Source organism: Coffea eugenioides, unplaced genomic scaffold (assembly GCF_003713205.1).
Source record: "Coffea eugenioides isolate CCC68of unplaced genomic scaffold, Ceug_1.0 ScVebR1_110;HRSCAF=484, whole genome shotgun sequence".
Lineage (NCBI taxonomy): Eukaryota > Viridiplantae > Streptophyta > Magnoliopsida > Gentianales > Rubiaceae > Coffea > Coffea eugenioides.
The window spans coordinates 51,242-67,432 of NW_020861488.1; the positions used below are offsets into that span (position 1 = coordinate 51,242).

Here is a 16,191-nt window from a genome sequence, read left to right on the forward strand (position 1 = left end):
AGATTTTATATATATATCTGCATCTAATAATAACAATGTATATATTAGCGATTGGTATATATAAAAATAAACTCAAAATTTTATAATAATTTTGTAAAAACTTCATAATTTTTAGACTCCTATACTAGACTTTTGTCCTTCAATCTTTACTTTAGCAAAGTTATTGTAGAAAACAACTCCCACTAGCTCACAAGGTGTTCTTTATCGAAATTGATTTTAAATAAGTGTACAAAAAAAAAGTGTAAACAATGCCAACAAAGTGTACCACTTTTTTTTTTTTTTCTTTTTTCCTGAAATCTCCAAAGGTTTTTTGCGTCCTGCCAACCACAAAACAGTATAATTAATGCTAATTTAGTTGCATCCATGCTATGCGGGTCATATATAGAGATAGAATCATAAGAAGTAAAGCAAGAGAGAAGCAGAGGAAACTTGAAAGTTGTAAAGAGGAAAGTAGTATAGAAGAAAGAAAATCAACATGGGAGTTCCATCATTTTTCCGATGGTTAGTTCAAAGATATCCAAAGATAGTATCTGATGCTAATTCAGATGAAAATCACCATGGCTTAGAGTTCGATAATCTGTACCTTGACATGAATGGAATCATTCATCCCTGTTTCCATCCAGAAGATATGGTCTCTCTCTCTTCGTTTTCCTTCATGCATTTTTCTTTTGAGTTTCCTCGTACGTGTTTATCTTTTGTTGGTTTCCATGATGACTTCTGTTGTATTTGCATAAAAATTTCATGTTTTGTTTAGTAAGCTACCATAATTATCTATTGTCTTTCTGCTTTTACAAAAAAGATTTCCCCATTGTTCTTTTTTTTTATTATTTTATTTACTACTGACCAAGTTTTTTTTTTTGGGGGATTAATCAGAGGCTTAAGGTTTACTACTGTAATACTTTTTTCAGTTGTTTCCTCCGACTACATTTGAAGATGTGTTCTCCAACATCTACGAGTATATCGACCAACTCTTCAACATCGTTAAACCCCGTAAACTTTTGTACATGGCCATAGGTAGGTTAATTTTTCCATTTTGATCGATGCCAAATTTAATTTCACATCATTGTCTTTCGCAAGACAAAACAACAAAAATGGGAGAGATTTTAACTAGTTGATTAATTGACAATTTTCATGAGGCAGATGGGGTGGCTCCCCGAGCCAAGATGAATCAACAAAGAGCAAGACGGTTTCGAACCGCAAAGGATAATGAAGCTGCTGTGAGTAATTTTCTTGATTGCAACAATTAATCAAGTCAATGTTTGGTTCATTATCCCAATTGTAATATGGCGTAATATTCAGATGAGGCTATTCTTTTATAGGATAAAATCCTGAATTTCAACTATGATGCATAATCGAACGGCTTTGTCCCGATGTACCGATGTCCAATTCTTCATTTGGCACTAGAATAGCTGTATTAGCAGGACTTGATAGCTAGATCCGAGTAACAAGGGGTTGAACGCTACCTTAGAAAATCTACAATTGGTTACAAGTGGAGGATCTACACTTTGGCTAGTGGAGGCATGTGCTTCAATTCACCAAGGGAAAATTTTCAATTCCGAGTATAAAATTTTCGAAAGATTTATGCTAATATAACTGGTACAAAAAAAATTTTGTTTTTACCTTTTTACACCAATAACTGGTGGAAATTAATTATGAAGGAGTGGCTATGAGTGATCTGATAACGATTTCTAATGAAATGAACCAGTAACAAAATATATGTTACAAGTACAAAGCCAATGTTTTAATTAAGGGGTTTAATGTATTGGTGGCTATCTTCTTATACATGAAAATTCACTGAAGATTTTGTCTGGCTTGGCCACCGTTGGTTATGCCATAATGACCAATTATTTTCACTGATGTTTAATTCAGGAAGAGGTGGAAACGAAGCTGAGGAAAAAATTTGAAAGGGAAGGCAAGAAGGTTTTGCCTCGAGAAGAATCAGAATTGTCTGATTCCAATATTATCACTCCAGGCACAGAATTTATGTACTTATTGTCTAAGAAACTGCAAAACTATATTAAGCGCCGGATGACTACTGATTCGCGCTGGGGCAAAATCAAGGTGCATTGTTATTACGTACTACATTGGTCTGAAATGCAAGATTCATCAATTAATTATTGGTCTGAAATGCAAGATTCATCAATTAATTATGTACTTCATTAATCACTTGAAAAAATTGTTAAATCTTAGGTGATTCTCTCGGATGCAAATGTTCCTAGCGAAGGGGAACATAAGATAATGTCTTTCATTCGTGCTCAGCGCAGCAGTGAAGGTTATGATCCGAATACTCAGCATTGTCTATATGGCCTGGTAGCTAGTTAACCTTCCCCTTGATGAATATTTTATAGGAAGTTTAGCCTATTTGAACTTGAAAATTGGCAAGCTAAAGTTATTGATTTGAATGCAGGACGCGGATTTAATCATGCTTGCTTTGGCAACGCATGAGGTGCATTTTTCGATATTGAGAGAGGTAATGCTACAATCAACTGCTTTTTTTTTTTGATGCTACCATAATTTGCCTAATTGGATAGTGCGTACTTGTTAAAATCCATGATTTGTTAATCCATACGGTCTTGAGTTAAATTATTTGTTGTCTTTCAAAACAGGATGTTCTCGTTCACGAGGAAATATTAAATGGAGTGTCAGAACTTGAACGTAGTGCCCACAAAGCAGAATCATATTCAGGAAAGTGTAGGGGATGGTTTAAGCAGGTTGGAACTGTTTCCAAAACTTGTGATTCGAATGCAGATTCTTCTACTTTATTGCTTAATTATAGTTGCTCTAAGATGTCCTAGTGTTTAACATGTTGTGAAATGAAGAACTTCTGTTTTCCAATGTTTGTAATTTGCCAAAGGTTGTAGACAAGTCAGAATCAGTGCCAAAGCCCGCTTCCTGCCACATTGAGGTAGTATCAGCGTCAGAGAAATCAGACAGATGCAGTGAAGCGAGCAAAAAATTAAATAGAAGATTGCCTGTGATGAAAAAACCTTTTCAGGTGTGAGAAACAAACCTGAGAAACATTAGTATTATTGCACCAATGGTTGAACATTGCAATCATGTTTTGACAGAGAAAAGGGAAAATGGAAAATGACTTGTTTTTTTATTGACTCTCTTTGAAACTGTGTTTGCAGTATTTGCATATCTGGCTCCTCAGGGAGTACCTGCATATCGATCTGAACATAAGCGATCCTCCTGAGAATCTGAACATAGATTTGGAGCGTATAATCGATGACTTCATATTCATCTGTTTCTTCACTGGCAATGACTTCTTACCGCACATGCCCACTCTAGAAATCCATGAGGTTTGTACTGTCTCTGATTTTGCAGTTAGATGTCTTGAAATAATTATGTTTTCTTGCTTTATACATTCTTCTTACTTATGATTACAGGGTGCAATTGATTTACTGATGTATGTTTATAAGAAAGAGATGAAGAATCTTGGTGGATACTTGGTTGATACACATTGGGTACCTAACATTATCTTGTATTAAGCAATCAATTACTGCAATTGCAACTTGGGCGTTTAACCGCCTTTGTTTTAATATAATTTCTGAAAGCAGATTGAGGACAAGAAAGGCAGATATATAAAATTGAAAAGGGTTGAGAAATTTATACTTTCAGTGGGTGAGTATGAAGAAAAAATATTCAAGAAAAGATTAGAAATCAAGGAAAGAAAGCTCAGGAGGATCCAATCAGAACTTTTGAATGCTGTGAGTGTTGACAATTGAATGATTCAGTGGCTAGTATTTCTTGGCCTGAGGCTGTCTGCTACATAAAATTAATTGGGATATCCTATAATTCTTGTCTAGCAGGACACTGAAGATGATGGATGTATTGAAGCAAATTTGTGGAGCAGCTTAGGAAATACCGATAATGCATTTCAGGATAGAAAAATGTCGGAGATTGTGGATTCTACAAGTGGTTTAGATGAAAAAGATATTTCTTTAACTGATTATTCTGAAGTAAGATATTACTCTCTCAGAAGTACTTCTTTTCATCACTGTATATCTCTTCTATTTGCATTTGTTTTTATAATTATTTCATTTATTTTAGTCTGCTGTCTATCTAATAGTTTTCGCTTCTAATGCCTCAGGTTCTGAACAATACAAAAGAGTTAATGCAAGAGTTGAAAGATCGCATCCAGCACCAGTCAGATACATTCAGAAATGGTGGCCTTTTTTCAGATAAGGTTAATGAAGTGGATATCTTTTGTCAGGCAGTTCATTAGATTTTTGATGATTGAAGATGACAGATGAATATTTGGACTAATTCCAGGTAAAACTGGGTGTTCAAGGATGGAAAAAGAGATACTATGAAGTTAAATTTTCTGCAAAAACAGATGAGGTGGAACAGAGACGTAGATCGTTGGTATGATATTACATGCTGTATTATCTTATCTCCTTAGTATTGTTATAGGTAATAATGAGATCAATCTTCTGGTCACAAAGCATTAGTTGTTCGTTAGATTATGCTGAGACATATAAACATTCCTTCAAGCATGAGGAAGATTTTTTTCAAGTATCTAGCTTATACAATCCCAACGCATAGCATAGGAGCATTATGTTGATTTTTATCAGGAAAAAGCAACTGATTCTTTTGCTTAGTATTGCACCTATTTCTAGTGATTTCACCATTCTGATTTCTAGGTAGCGAAGTACACTGAAGGACTGTGTTGGGTCCTAAAGTACTACTTTTCTGGAGTTCCATCATGGACTTGGTAAGAAAAATTCTGCAAATTTCTGGGATTGAGATAGACTTGTTCACTAATATATGTTCCGTCCAATGTATCCCACTAGGTTTTATCCATTTCATTATGGTCCATTTGCTTCGGACCTAAAAGGCCTTACTCAAGTGAATGTGAAATTTCAAAAAGGTCTACCTCTGAAACCTTTTGATCAGCTCTTGGCTGTCCTCCCTCCAAAAAGGTAATTTGCCACCCTGATTTTTGTGTATTGGAATCATTTTGAGATTACTTTTATTCTTACCGTATTCTTTTATTCTCCGACTTCTGACGAGTGACAAATAGTTGCCACGCTCTTCCTGAAGCATACAAGAGACTTATGGTTGATGCAGATTCAAGTATTCTTGAATTTTATCCAGCCCGTAAGGCTACTTCTGATGTTTGTACTCAATTTAAAGTAGGTTAACCAGAATATAATTGACTATATTACTCATGTTGAAAATTTGATGTTCAGGTTTTGAGACGGATGCAGATGGAAAGCGCTTCATGTGGCAGGTTTGTCCTATATATCTATAAACAACTTATCTCTTTGTTAAACAACTTGAATCTTTTACACAAAATTTTAGTTAAACAACTTATCTCTTTGAATCTTTTACACAATTTTCTTCCTTTCAGGCTATATGCAAGTTACCATTCATTCAAGAAGACCGCCTCCTAGTAGAGACTAAAAAGGCTGAAACAGAATTAAAGGTTTGGAATATTTCCATTTGATATATCTGTATTTGCTTTGGTAGTATGCTTCTTTCCTTGTTGAGGGTTTTAGATACACATTGCTTAATCTGAAAGCCTATGTTTGAGCATGTAGCAAGCTCACATGTTAATTTTTGTTTTTTTTAACTAATAAGCTATAGTCAATCTCACTGAAGCTATGTGTACTGTGTACTACTGCATGTGGATTTGATAAACTTGGACCTTTGGTTTTGACGATATGTTTAACTTCATTCACGCTACGTAGGACCATGAGAAAGAGAGGAATGCTGAGACTGCTGATCAATTGTTCATAGGGAGTTCAAGTGGTTTGGGTGAACAAATTAGTTCAGTCTACAAAAATTGCACATCTTTCATGCAGAATGATTATATCAAGATCAATGACATGTTGAAGTAAGCAAATCAACCCTTTTACTTTTTCCAATTTTTGTCTTTTTGTCTGCCTAGTTTCGTGCATGAAATTTACTGAAAGTAACTTAAATCTGTGACCTGGTAACTAACAGGTTTCTCCATTGTGCCTAAATATCATTGGCCAAATCGAATGCATAGCATTTCTAATGTGTTGATTAAGTAGCTTTATCATGGTTAAGAAGTGAAACAAAGTAAAATATCACCATTTGCATGATAACATCTAACCCTTGAAACCAAAAATATTAATGGTTATCCAAGAGTATGGATCAGCATTCAATTCCAACACCTTGCAAGAGGTGGTTTGGATTGCTGAATTTGCGTGATGAGTCAATTGTATACCGTATAAGCTTGTCGTCACAGTTGCAACAATGGATTAACAATGGTGGATCTGTTTGTGCCATTATCCTCAGCGATGGACTGAGTGGGTTCATGCATCTTTGTGAAGCAGATCAAGATGTCTTGTAAGCAATCGCCGATCTCTGTTAATCTTGAGAAGTTTTCCTGTTGGATATCTGCTCACTGCTCCTGTTTTTGTTTGCCTGTAGCTGTGCATTCTACAAGCTTCCTTCGGACTATGTGCCTAAATGGCATCTTGCGGAAGGAGTAAATATTCCAGAGGAGGTACGCAAATGCATTTATCTGCTGGACAAGCTTAATCCTATCAAGTTCTCCTTAAAAGGAATAAAAATCTTGTCAACTTTACCAAGGGAAAGCATTTCTTCTCCAAGCCAGTTTGATAACTCCGATCAAAAATGAAAAAACTGATAAATTGCAAACTTCAAGCATGATGTAGATGTTGGAATTGGAAATAATAGTTTTCATTAATAGAGTAGACAAATGCTTATTGACTTGTTAAAATGCCTATAAAATTTGAATCACTATATATCCGTGCAGTCAATATCTGAAGCAGATATAGTGAAGAGAGAGCTTTGGCATGAATACAATGGCAGCGCTCCCAACAGAGCATTGGTGAATAGGAACCATGTTCAGAAATCTAGCCTAAAGAACAAAGAACCTGCAGTCATCAGCAAATTTGCTGGCACTGGATGGAGTGTTGGCAGAGGAAAACTTAACAACTCTACTACTCAAAGAGGGCCAGTTCCAGCTTTGAAGTCATATGCTCATTGTGTAGGAAACAGTTCCTTTCCATCATCAAGTACCTCAACTTCTGCTAGCGGTCTTAACTGGAGGCCTGAAAAACTATCAAATACTTCTGCATCAGATAATAGCTGGAGCAGATGGCAAAATACGGACAAGGACTCGTGGCAGTCTAGTTCTACAAGTAATGCAAGTCCTGCTTGGAGGCAGAGCCAGCCATTTTCTTGTGCATCCCCTGGGCAGCAGGTTCATGGGAGAGGCCAATATTTTAAATCTTCTAATTCTTGTGCATCCCCGCAGCAACAGGTTCATGGGAGAGGCCAATATTTTCACAAGTCTTCTAATTCTTCTGCATCCCCTCGGCAACAGGTTCATGGGAGAGGCGAATATGTTGACAAATCTTCTCATAGTGCTTGGAACACTGGAAGCAGATACGGAAGGAACAATGGTGAACGGTGGTAGTTGTTTCTTTTGAACCATATAATAGGTGGACTGGAACGTTTTGAACTTTTGTCATCTGACCTGTAGAACTCTGAAACCAAGAACTTAAGAGATCAGTTATATTTTGCCATCTACCAAAGTAAACTACCTGGTTGTTGTTCGTTTCTTGGGCATGAATTTTGTGAGGTTTAAGCTGAGGAAGGTGAATCTTCTCTTCTGCATTTGTATCCAGATTCTCTGAAGTTTGGCTGTTTCTGAGTTCTTTCTATATAAGCAGGATTGGGATTCAAACTGTAAATATTAATTTTAGGATTAATTTCAAATAACACCCTTGAAAAATGCCTTTTCCTCACATTGTCCTCCCTAAATATTTAATTGAACCAATTTACTCTCTGTGGCATTACAAATTTCACAACCCGGTAAAATTAGATCAAGTAAATTTCTAGCTGCATGGTCCTGTGAAGTGGCCATATTACCCTACAAGTTCTTACGTTCCAATATTTTTTTAATATTTACTTTACAAGAAAAATTTCCAACACAATTTAGCTATTCCCCTGCATTCTATTTTTATGCAACTTGTAGCTTATTATCAATAATTGAGGTTGAGTTTGTTATATATTAGCTTACAACTACTATTTTTCATATGTTTGTTACAACTAAGAAATATATTTAAAAAAATGTGGTCGCTAAATACAGTATACTTCATGTTTTACACTTCAAAAGTTTTTGAATTAAGTGTAATTATCCAGAGTTCATTTTTACCTATTTTATTAGTTTAAAAGTCAGTTTGAAAATACATTTTGTAAAGCATTGGGAAGGCAATTTGATCAATTCATGAAACCAAAGTATGTGTGTTGCACATGGCTAATCTAACCCGAGATTAGGCTGTCCAACCCAATTGCACTGAGTAGGGGTATAAATGAGTCGAGTCGAGTTTTAACCTAATCGAGCCGAGTTTCAAGTTAATTTTACAAAACTCGAACTTGAGCTCGAGCTCAACGAGCTCAAAATGTCAAACTCGAGCACAAGTTTAAAAAATAAAATAAAAATAATTATTTTTATTTTTAAAAATGAATAAAATAATTATTTTTTAACAAATAATAAAATATTAAGGATATATATATATGTAAAATAAAAAATAAATATATATAATTGAGCTCGCAAGCTTGGTATTTTTGAGTTCGAATTCGATTTGATTAGTTCGATCTCGACTTGACTTCGATATTGACCGCGCTCGACTCGAGTTCCTATTCGAGCTGCTCGCGATCGGCGATTGCAGCCCTATACCTGAGTGAAAAAATCATAATGAGAAAAAGTGGTGCGGTGCATTCTACATTGATTCAATTAACATTCATGGGGGACAATGCGAGGAAGTGGCACTTTTCAAGGGGCTTTGTTATTATTATTATTATTTTGTATCAATCGGTATTTATCTATCCCACACTTACTTCTACTCCCACTCTAACTTATTCTAAGGGGCTTTATTATTATTATTATTATTTATTATTATTTTTGTCAATCGGTACTTGTCTACCCTACACTTACTTTTACTCTCACTCTAACTTATTTTAAGGGGGAAGGCCCAACTGGACCTATTGGCGAACTGACGAGAACTGAACTACCATCGAATCAGACAGGTGCACTATGCACCCGTATGAATTTAGACTATTTAAAATGGCAAGCCACGTATAGTAACAAATGGTGGGAAATAAGGTTTGAATCCTTGACTTCCTCTCCCACTAAGCCTTAAAGAAAAGACTATGGTAGTGGCCAACGGGCCAAAGCTGTTGGTTTTCAAGGGGCTTTATTGGATTCAGGCCCCTAATTGCATTTTGAACATTTAGAATTTTGTGGCATGGGGTGCATATGCCATCAGCCAATTTTAGCCTATCCCAAAAAAATGGCAAGAGCACTCGGTCCACCTCACCTGCACAAATACACGTTACCAAAAGCAAGAAAGATGTCCAAATACTGGACTTCCTGTTACTTCTATGATCTATCCACTTTGAACTCTCTCAGTTTTTCACTATATATGTCGTGAAGAATCAAGAGACTTGCGGTGGCAGGAGTTTGGTGGTGGTGCAGCAGAGGAGGAAACAGATCATATCATTTACGGCAGCAGCTTATAAAGAAGTTCAGCCGCTTCATATCTTGTATAAAGCCCACCTCTCTTGTCCGTTTGATTCACCTGATGTTTGGATTCCATATCCCACCAACACGTTCTTCTTTTTCTTCTGCAGCTGAGCATTCTTCATCTTTCACTGGTAACTCTTTACTTAAATAAGTGCTTCTACTATTTAACTATCCATGCAAATGAGACCCTTCTGCTTGCTCTGCATATTTAGTTGTTTTACATTATATTTCTATCTTCATTTTCTCTTCTAATGTTAGTCGCACAATTGGCTACCCATCTATGATGTACTTCTTTTTCTTCTTTTTTTCTCTTCGTGTACAGAAATATGCTATACAATAAGAAAATAGGAAGCTAGTAATTTTTCTTCTTCTTTTTTTTTTTTCTGTTAATGTTTGAAGAAATAATGCGGTATGATTATAGAAAAAGAAGGTTACAATTTGTGGGGTAAGATTTAAGAAACTATAATTAATGGAAAGGAATTAGAAATTATGTGGAGCTTGAATGCAGTTGCTTGGTACGTTATCTATGCAAGTCAGGTACTGATTTATTTTTCCATGGTAAATCAAGAAATGAGAAGAAAATAAGGCTTCATTTAGGTTTGACGGTGGATTGGTTTGTTGAACTATAAGTAGCTCAATAAGAATTTCATACTTTTTGGGGACGAAGCGTTAAACAAGTTATAGACATTGCAGGCCAAAGTTGATAATCAATTATGGAAGAACCATGGAAAACTTAATTGACTGTAATACTTAATACCAAGATTGTAGGGTTGCTATTGCAGGCAGCCTAATATGTTATCATATAGAGAATCTTCCCGTTAATATGTTCATGTAATACATTGTCGCTCGGCAGAGGCACCACAGCAACACTGAGTGTAGTGCACTCTTTCACCAAAATCCCGGAGCAAGTCGCCCGCGAAGCCGACATTGTGGTGTCTGATGTTGGAGTTCCAAACATATAATTAGAGGCCACTGGCTAAAACCAGGAGCAGTTGTGATTGACGACATGGGCACAAATTCTGTCGAGGTAGATGCTCCTTGAGTTCTCCTTTCTTGGTGTCTTCTTCTAACTCTTTTCTTGCTGCTGGCCCAAATATATTGTGTGATGCATATTGGTCTGATACTTTTACGGGATGCCAAAAGTTCAAATGGTCACAGCTTGGTTGGAGATGTTTGCTATGAAGAAGCAATTAGAAAGGTTTCAGCTATTACCCCTGTGACTGGTGGTATTGGCCCTGTTACCATCTCCATGCATACAATTGTAATTTTTGTCTGGATGGAGGGTCGTGGATATTTTTCTTCGTTGTGTAAAGAGTTTCTATCTTTTTTCCTTTCACCTTCACTTATCAGCTACTAGATGAGAACTTTTTCTGAAGTTTCATTTGGAAACATAGAACAGCAATATGTTATTCACCTTAGGCAGTTTGTTAAGTTTTACAACATATTATTCTGCTTATGCAGTTTGCTAAGTTTTACCAAAATGTTAATCTGTTTAGGCAGTTTGTCAAGTTTTACAAAATTTACATCCTACACCACAATAATAAAGTTTTTCTTTATTCTTTTATCTTCTCCAGGCGAAAAGCTAATCACTTGAGTCTAAAGATCTAGTTTAATTGTCCTAGAATGTTTCCATAACGGATAAAACACTAAATCTGGTCACAGTTTTACTGTTCCTGCACTAACAAATGGTTAAAAGTATATGGCTATTGAAAACTAGAAAATTCAATTGTTAGTAGCGACTAGAGGGCAGTGGCTGCATTCTTACTCCAAAGAACTAGAGATTTTTATTTTCATCCTAACTTTTAAAACTTGAGAGGACAGGCCAAGAAATGAAACAGCAAGAACAAAGTAAGATGAATGTATAAAAGGTCAAACAATTCAATCACAGTCAACATTCTTTACAGCTTTTATGTATTGACAAGTTGAATGTCTCTAATCTCCGCAGCTTTACCATTCATTAAGATTTGAGCAACCGTCCTTCGAAAAAAAAAGCTAAGGATCCTGGTCATAAGGGCCATCTGGGTCGTATGAAGAGTCAAGTTTGAGAATGGATTTTCTGTTCATTTTCAGTTCATCCAGCAGAGAAGCATCAGCAAATCGTACCAATGAAGTATTTCCTCTCAAATCCAGATGCTCTACTTTCCCTAATCAATATCACAGATAACACAACGGGGTCAAAATGAAACTCTCATCAGAAAGAACACTAAAACAAGGTCAGTAGATTATCAAACATCTAAATGCTGGAAAAAAGAATGCGGTGCTTTTTGAGTGGCTAATTTTTTATCCATGGGTATCAGAAAATCCTCTAGAACTCTAGTAAGACAATTTTGGGAAGCATGGGCACCGAGTGGTGCTGCAAAAGATGGTTTTCCCTGCTAAAGTTATGAGAAATAGTCGTGTCATGCAGGAAACAAAAACAAATTTACGCAAAGTCTTTGAAAGAATGCTGATAGTTAATCAGGAAATAATAACTCGTGAAATGAATGAAGTGACGTCACTAAGTGAGAAAGGGTTGCTTTCTGTAACCTGGAACTTCACTTAAAAAGTCCCAGCGCGATGGTATTGAAGGATAGTTTCATTTTAACATTATAGATCAGCTTTCTCAAGGGTAATGGCTGACGTGTACACCTTTCTTGTATTCTTCGATGAAGAAGAAGCACAGAAGGAATTTGAAGAAACCTAGTAAACACTGAAGAGAGCAGGCAAACAACAAAACGCTGAACAAGTGTAAAATCAGTCACAACAAAACTAGTTTGCTGGAATTGAGTGCACAATGTTTCCAGATTGCTACCCCTCCATCACACCCCCACCCCAGCAAAAAAAAAAATTATAATAATATAATTAGGTGGTAGGCTTGAGGCTCAAATCCTCCAATAGAAAGAGTTCAGTGACAATTGTGCGATCTCAACTACTAAATTCATACTAACCTATCCAAAATATTTGCAATATGTAACGTAACCTTCATAACTTATGGTCAGTATCTGGCCATTGGAAAAGAAATAAGCCTATGCGAATAATCACCTTGTATCAAGATGTTAACTTTGCAAAAGATATATTGGTTGGATATCTTGATAAAGTGTCAGAACCAATCAAACAGGTTCCAATTAAGGCTCTCATTGGCAGCAAAAAATGTCATTAACTATTTTTTTCAAAATTCCCTTTATGCTCACTCTTTTAAAATCGTCTGATACCTCCATTTAGAAAGATGTACTCCCCTTCATTAAGATAAAGTTTTCTGAACTTCATTTATATTAACTCTCGCTTCAAATCTTCTGATACATTCATAAAAATGATCAGCCACTTAAGTGACTTGGGATCCTGCCATAGTGGCTCAACTCTATGCAAAACTTGCCACCATGGATGTCTTATCTCTAAGTAAAACTTTCTGAGCCGGAGATAAAAAGGGATTTTACAGCTCTACTGCCACAATAAACCATTGAAAGGAGCATAGATGTAGTGAGAATGTGGTGTTCACCATACACAACACTTTGACAGGCCTCCTATCCATGGTTCTGGTAATTATGCAATTTATTATCTTGTAAAGGAAAACTCCATACAGGATTATAAAGCATGAACTTAGACAGACTTGAGCCGTACTTGGACAGACTTGAGCCGTTATGAACCACCTTTTAAGACCACAATTTCTTCTTATATGTGTGAAGTCCTTAAAAGCTTCTTCAGGAAGTTGTGATGCATACCAAGACTAGACTTGATTAACCAAAAAGCAAATATCAAACAGAAAATATGTAACCTGACACACATATTTCACGGCCATGGCATGTTTAGTTCAAACAACTCACGGGGAAGTATGATGTATCTATTGTCCAGCACAACAGAATAACCAAAACTAGAAGAACATACCTCTCATAGCTTTCAAGGTGGAGCAAATGATTGACAAGGATTCCACAGGCATGGAATTACATCTGGCATCGATTGCAGTAAGTTCCGGAGCACATGAAATGAGCTTTGACAGGAAATTTGCAGTTTCAATCCCACCGTAATTTTTGCTGTATGAGGTAACTCAGCATGTTAATTGTATGCACAAGGAATAAAAAATGTAGGGACAATAAGAGAGCCACTGAACCTGATATTGATGTAAACAAGCTTCAGGTCCCCCATTATTTCATCTTGTGCTTTCTGAAAGCCGGGAGGACCAAGATTAATATCATCAATGTCAAGGGATTGAAGCCCCTTAGAGAGAAACTTTCCCAACAATGCCCCAATTTTGCTGAACAGATATATAGTGGACAAAAGCATGAAAACGAACACCCATCATTACATCTGGAAGATATCTTGAATATATATACTATAGTATAAGCAGGCATAGAAGACTCGATCTGAAAAATATACACGGGTGAGGGATACCATCAAAAACAAATGAGAAAGAAGGGCATCACAAATTCATCAAGGCACAAGGTACTAACGAGGGACAGGATGGACTGATATGATTGATTCTATATACAACTTTTGCAGCACTAAGAACTTAGAACTAGTCAGAAATTTCACTTTGTGCATCCACCATAGGTTATTGCATCTCAGTGTTTACACTAATAACAGCTAGGATGGACCAAAAGTTAGGTCAACATTAATTCACCAAGAAGCAACAAAACTTTAGTATAACACGTAAAAGGAGCAGATGGTAAATTGAAGTATGAACACAAGAATAACAGGCCATGTCAAAAATGCTTAGAAGGCAAAAATGAAGAAAAAACTTCAATGAATTAAGGGAAGAACAGGCACTGTAATATTTCAAGAAAAAGAAAGCACTACACAAAACCTAAGACAAGCAGAGAGAAAAACAACTTGGGTCTTCATTGAGATTTATCAGAGCCAATATATAGGGAAAATATTCTGTTATCATGACGTGGACCAGATTGATTGGAAATTGCATGCACAACTCCCATAATTAAGTTCCAAGAGAGAATGAAATATCAATCAGCCATCAGGTAATTCCAACCAAACCATGGTTTCAGCATTCCCTGCCAAGTCAAATCGGGGACTGGTTTGATGTTAGTTCAATGAAAGCATGAAAATTCATGCCTACAAACCTTCCAAGGTTATTCTCTCCAATACAGAGGGAGGTCAGTGGCTTCTTCCATCTTGACAGTACATTTAAAAGTTGACTCACACTGTTGAAAGTAAGCTCACATTGTCCCAACTTCAGATCAATGAGCGAAAAAGGTTTCTCTGACATCTCAACAAAATAGGGCATCATATTCCTATAGATTGCAAAATACTGCATTAGCAGAAAGCTAGTACTTTAAAACTGTTGAAAGAATGTGCCAGTCTACTAACTTGATTCCATCATCCTCAATAGGATTATCACTTAAATCAAGACTCTCCAACTTAGGCATGCAAACCAGCGCATATTTAAGAAAGTCTACGTCATCTCTCTGCAGATTATTGTTCCTGAAATTAGAAAGAAAAAAAAATCAAAGAATTATGTAAAAAGCAAAGGTCTGATAAACTTTAAGGCAGCCTCTACAACCTCATCGTTACACTGTGGATAAAATGAAAGACATTCCATGCTCCAGACATTAATGTGATATCCCCTTGTCAGGTCTATGGCTAATTAACTCCAAGAAAGATTTCATTCATCTTCAAGAAATTTGAATATTTACTAATCATCAGGAGATAATGTCATGTACCTTAGATTTAGCACCCGCAATGATTGCAATGACTTGCCTATTCCTGAAGATAACTGCTTGCCAGGTCTAGACGTCCATTTAAAATGGGATGGCCATCCAGACATCTGCACTTTGCATGTTAATATCCTTAAAGGCTGATTGTCAACAGAAATGTTTGTGGTGAAAATCATGTGATACGTATATTAAAACTTACATAGTTTTCTGAAAGGTCCAAAGCAGCTATATTAGACGAAGAATCAAAGAGGACATCCAAAATCATTTCCACAAAATTTCGACGAAGGTGGTCATCAGATAAGCTTAACGAAGACAAGCACCTAAAGAAATAAAAGCATCTAAGAATTTCAAACTACTCATATAAATTTTCTCAGTTGACATGCACCCTGATGGAAACCTTGACATGAACTTTTAAAGGATGACTAGCAATGCATACAGATTGTTCACTCTGACACTAGAGATCAAAAGTTCTCCCTGCCATTATCCTAGTTCAATTCTTTGACCAAAACATTTTTTAAAATTTATCTACCTCAATGAGGAAGTGCCTACAAACAAACAGCAACATGTTTAATTCCTTTGAGAGGCACGATGTTTTTCACAAATCCAATAACAAAGAAGTGAACCAACTAAGTATACCATTATCTTGGGAACACACTCTTGCTACGACGGACTTTGACTAAGCTATCCAAGTTTCTTGCCTTCTTAACCAGAAACTTTATGAAGTTTAAGCAGCAGTCCCCAAAACGAAGGCATATTATGTTCTTCGATTCATTCTTGAGCTCATACATAAAATAATATTGCCTTTCATCATATCCATGGAAAATTTAGAAATTTCAAATGGTAGCTCACTTTAACTTTCTTCAGTACATAAAATAACTCAGAATCTGACCATTGGGTAATACTGATGATAAAAAAATATAATCTACCAAAAAAGCTATTATCAAAAAGACTTGATGGAATTAATTATGAAAACCTAGATCATCCCTTAAACGTGGTAAGCAAAGAATAGAAAGATGA

The 16,191-nt window shown here is 36.1% G+C and overlaps 2 protein-coding genes across 2 annotated transcripts; one reads left to right on the forward strand and one right to left on the reverse strand.

Moving 5' to 3' along the window:
- Window positions 1-430: 430 nt before the first annotated feature.
- On the forward strand, window positions 431-7,420 carry LOC113754917 (5'-3' exoribonuclease 3-like). Its single transcript, XM_027299104.1, has 23 exons — window positions 431-631; window positions 909-1,014; window positions 1,141-1,217; window positions 1,870-2,061; window positions 2,191-2,310; window positions 2,408-2,470; window positions 2,607-2,711; window positions 2,855-2,995; window positions 3,132-3,302; window positions 3,390-3,467; window positions 3,561-3,710; window positions 3,810-3,962; window positions 4,094-4,189; window positions 4,276-4,368; window positions 4,647-4,717; window positions 4,797-4,925; window positions 5,027-5,103; window positions 5,196-5,236; window positions 5,357-5,431; window positions 5,697-5,842; window positions 6,271-6,321; window positions 6,406-6,481; window positions 6,755-7,420. The coding sequence occupies exons 1-23, from the start codon at window positions 476-478 to the stop codon at window positions 7,418-7,420; spliced, it is 3,033 nt and encodes a 1,010-aa protein (XP_027154905.1). The 5' UTR covers window positions 431-475.
- Window positions 7,421-11,362: 3,942 nt separating this feature from the next.
- LOC113754914 (protein NLRC3-like) lies at window positions 11,363-16,139 on the reverse strand. The gene is made up of 7 exons (XM_027299102.1): window positions 15,374-16,139; window positions 15,181-15,284; window positions 14,828-14,941; window positions 14,581-14,751; window positions 13,617-13,760; window positions 13,394-13,539; window positions 11,363-11,676 (listed from the first exon to the last, which is right to left on the reverse strand). The coding sequence occupies exons 1-7, from the start codon at window positions 15,437-15,439 to the stop codon at window positions 11,525-11,527; spliced, it is 897 nt and encodes a 298-aa protein (XP_027154903.1). The 5' UTR covers window positions 15,440-16,139; the 3' UTR covers window positions 11,363-11,524.
- Window positions 16,140-16,191: the final 52 nt, after the last annotated feature.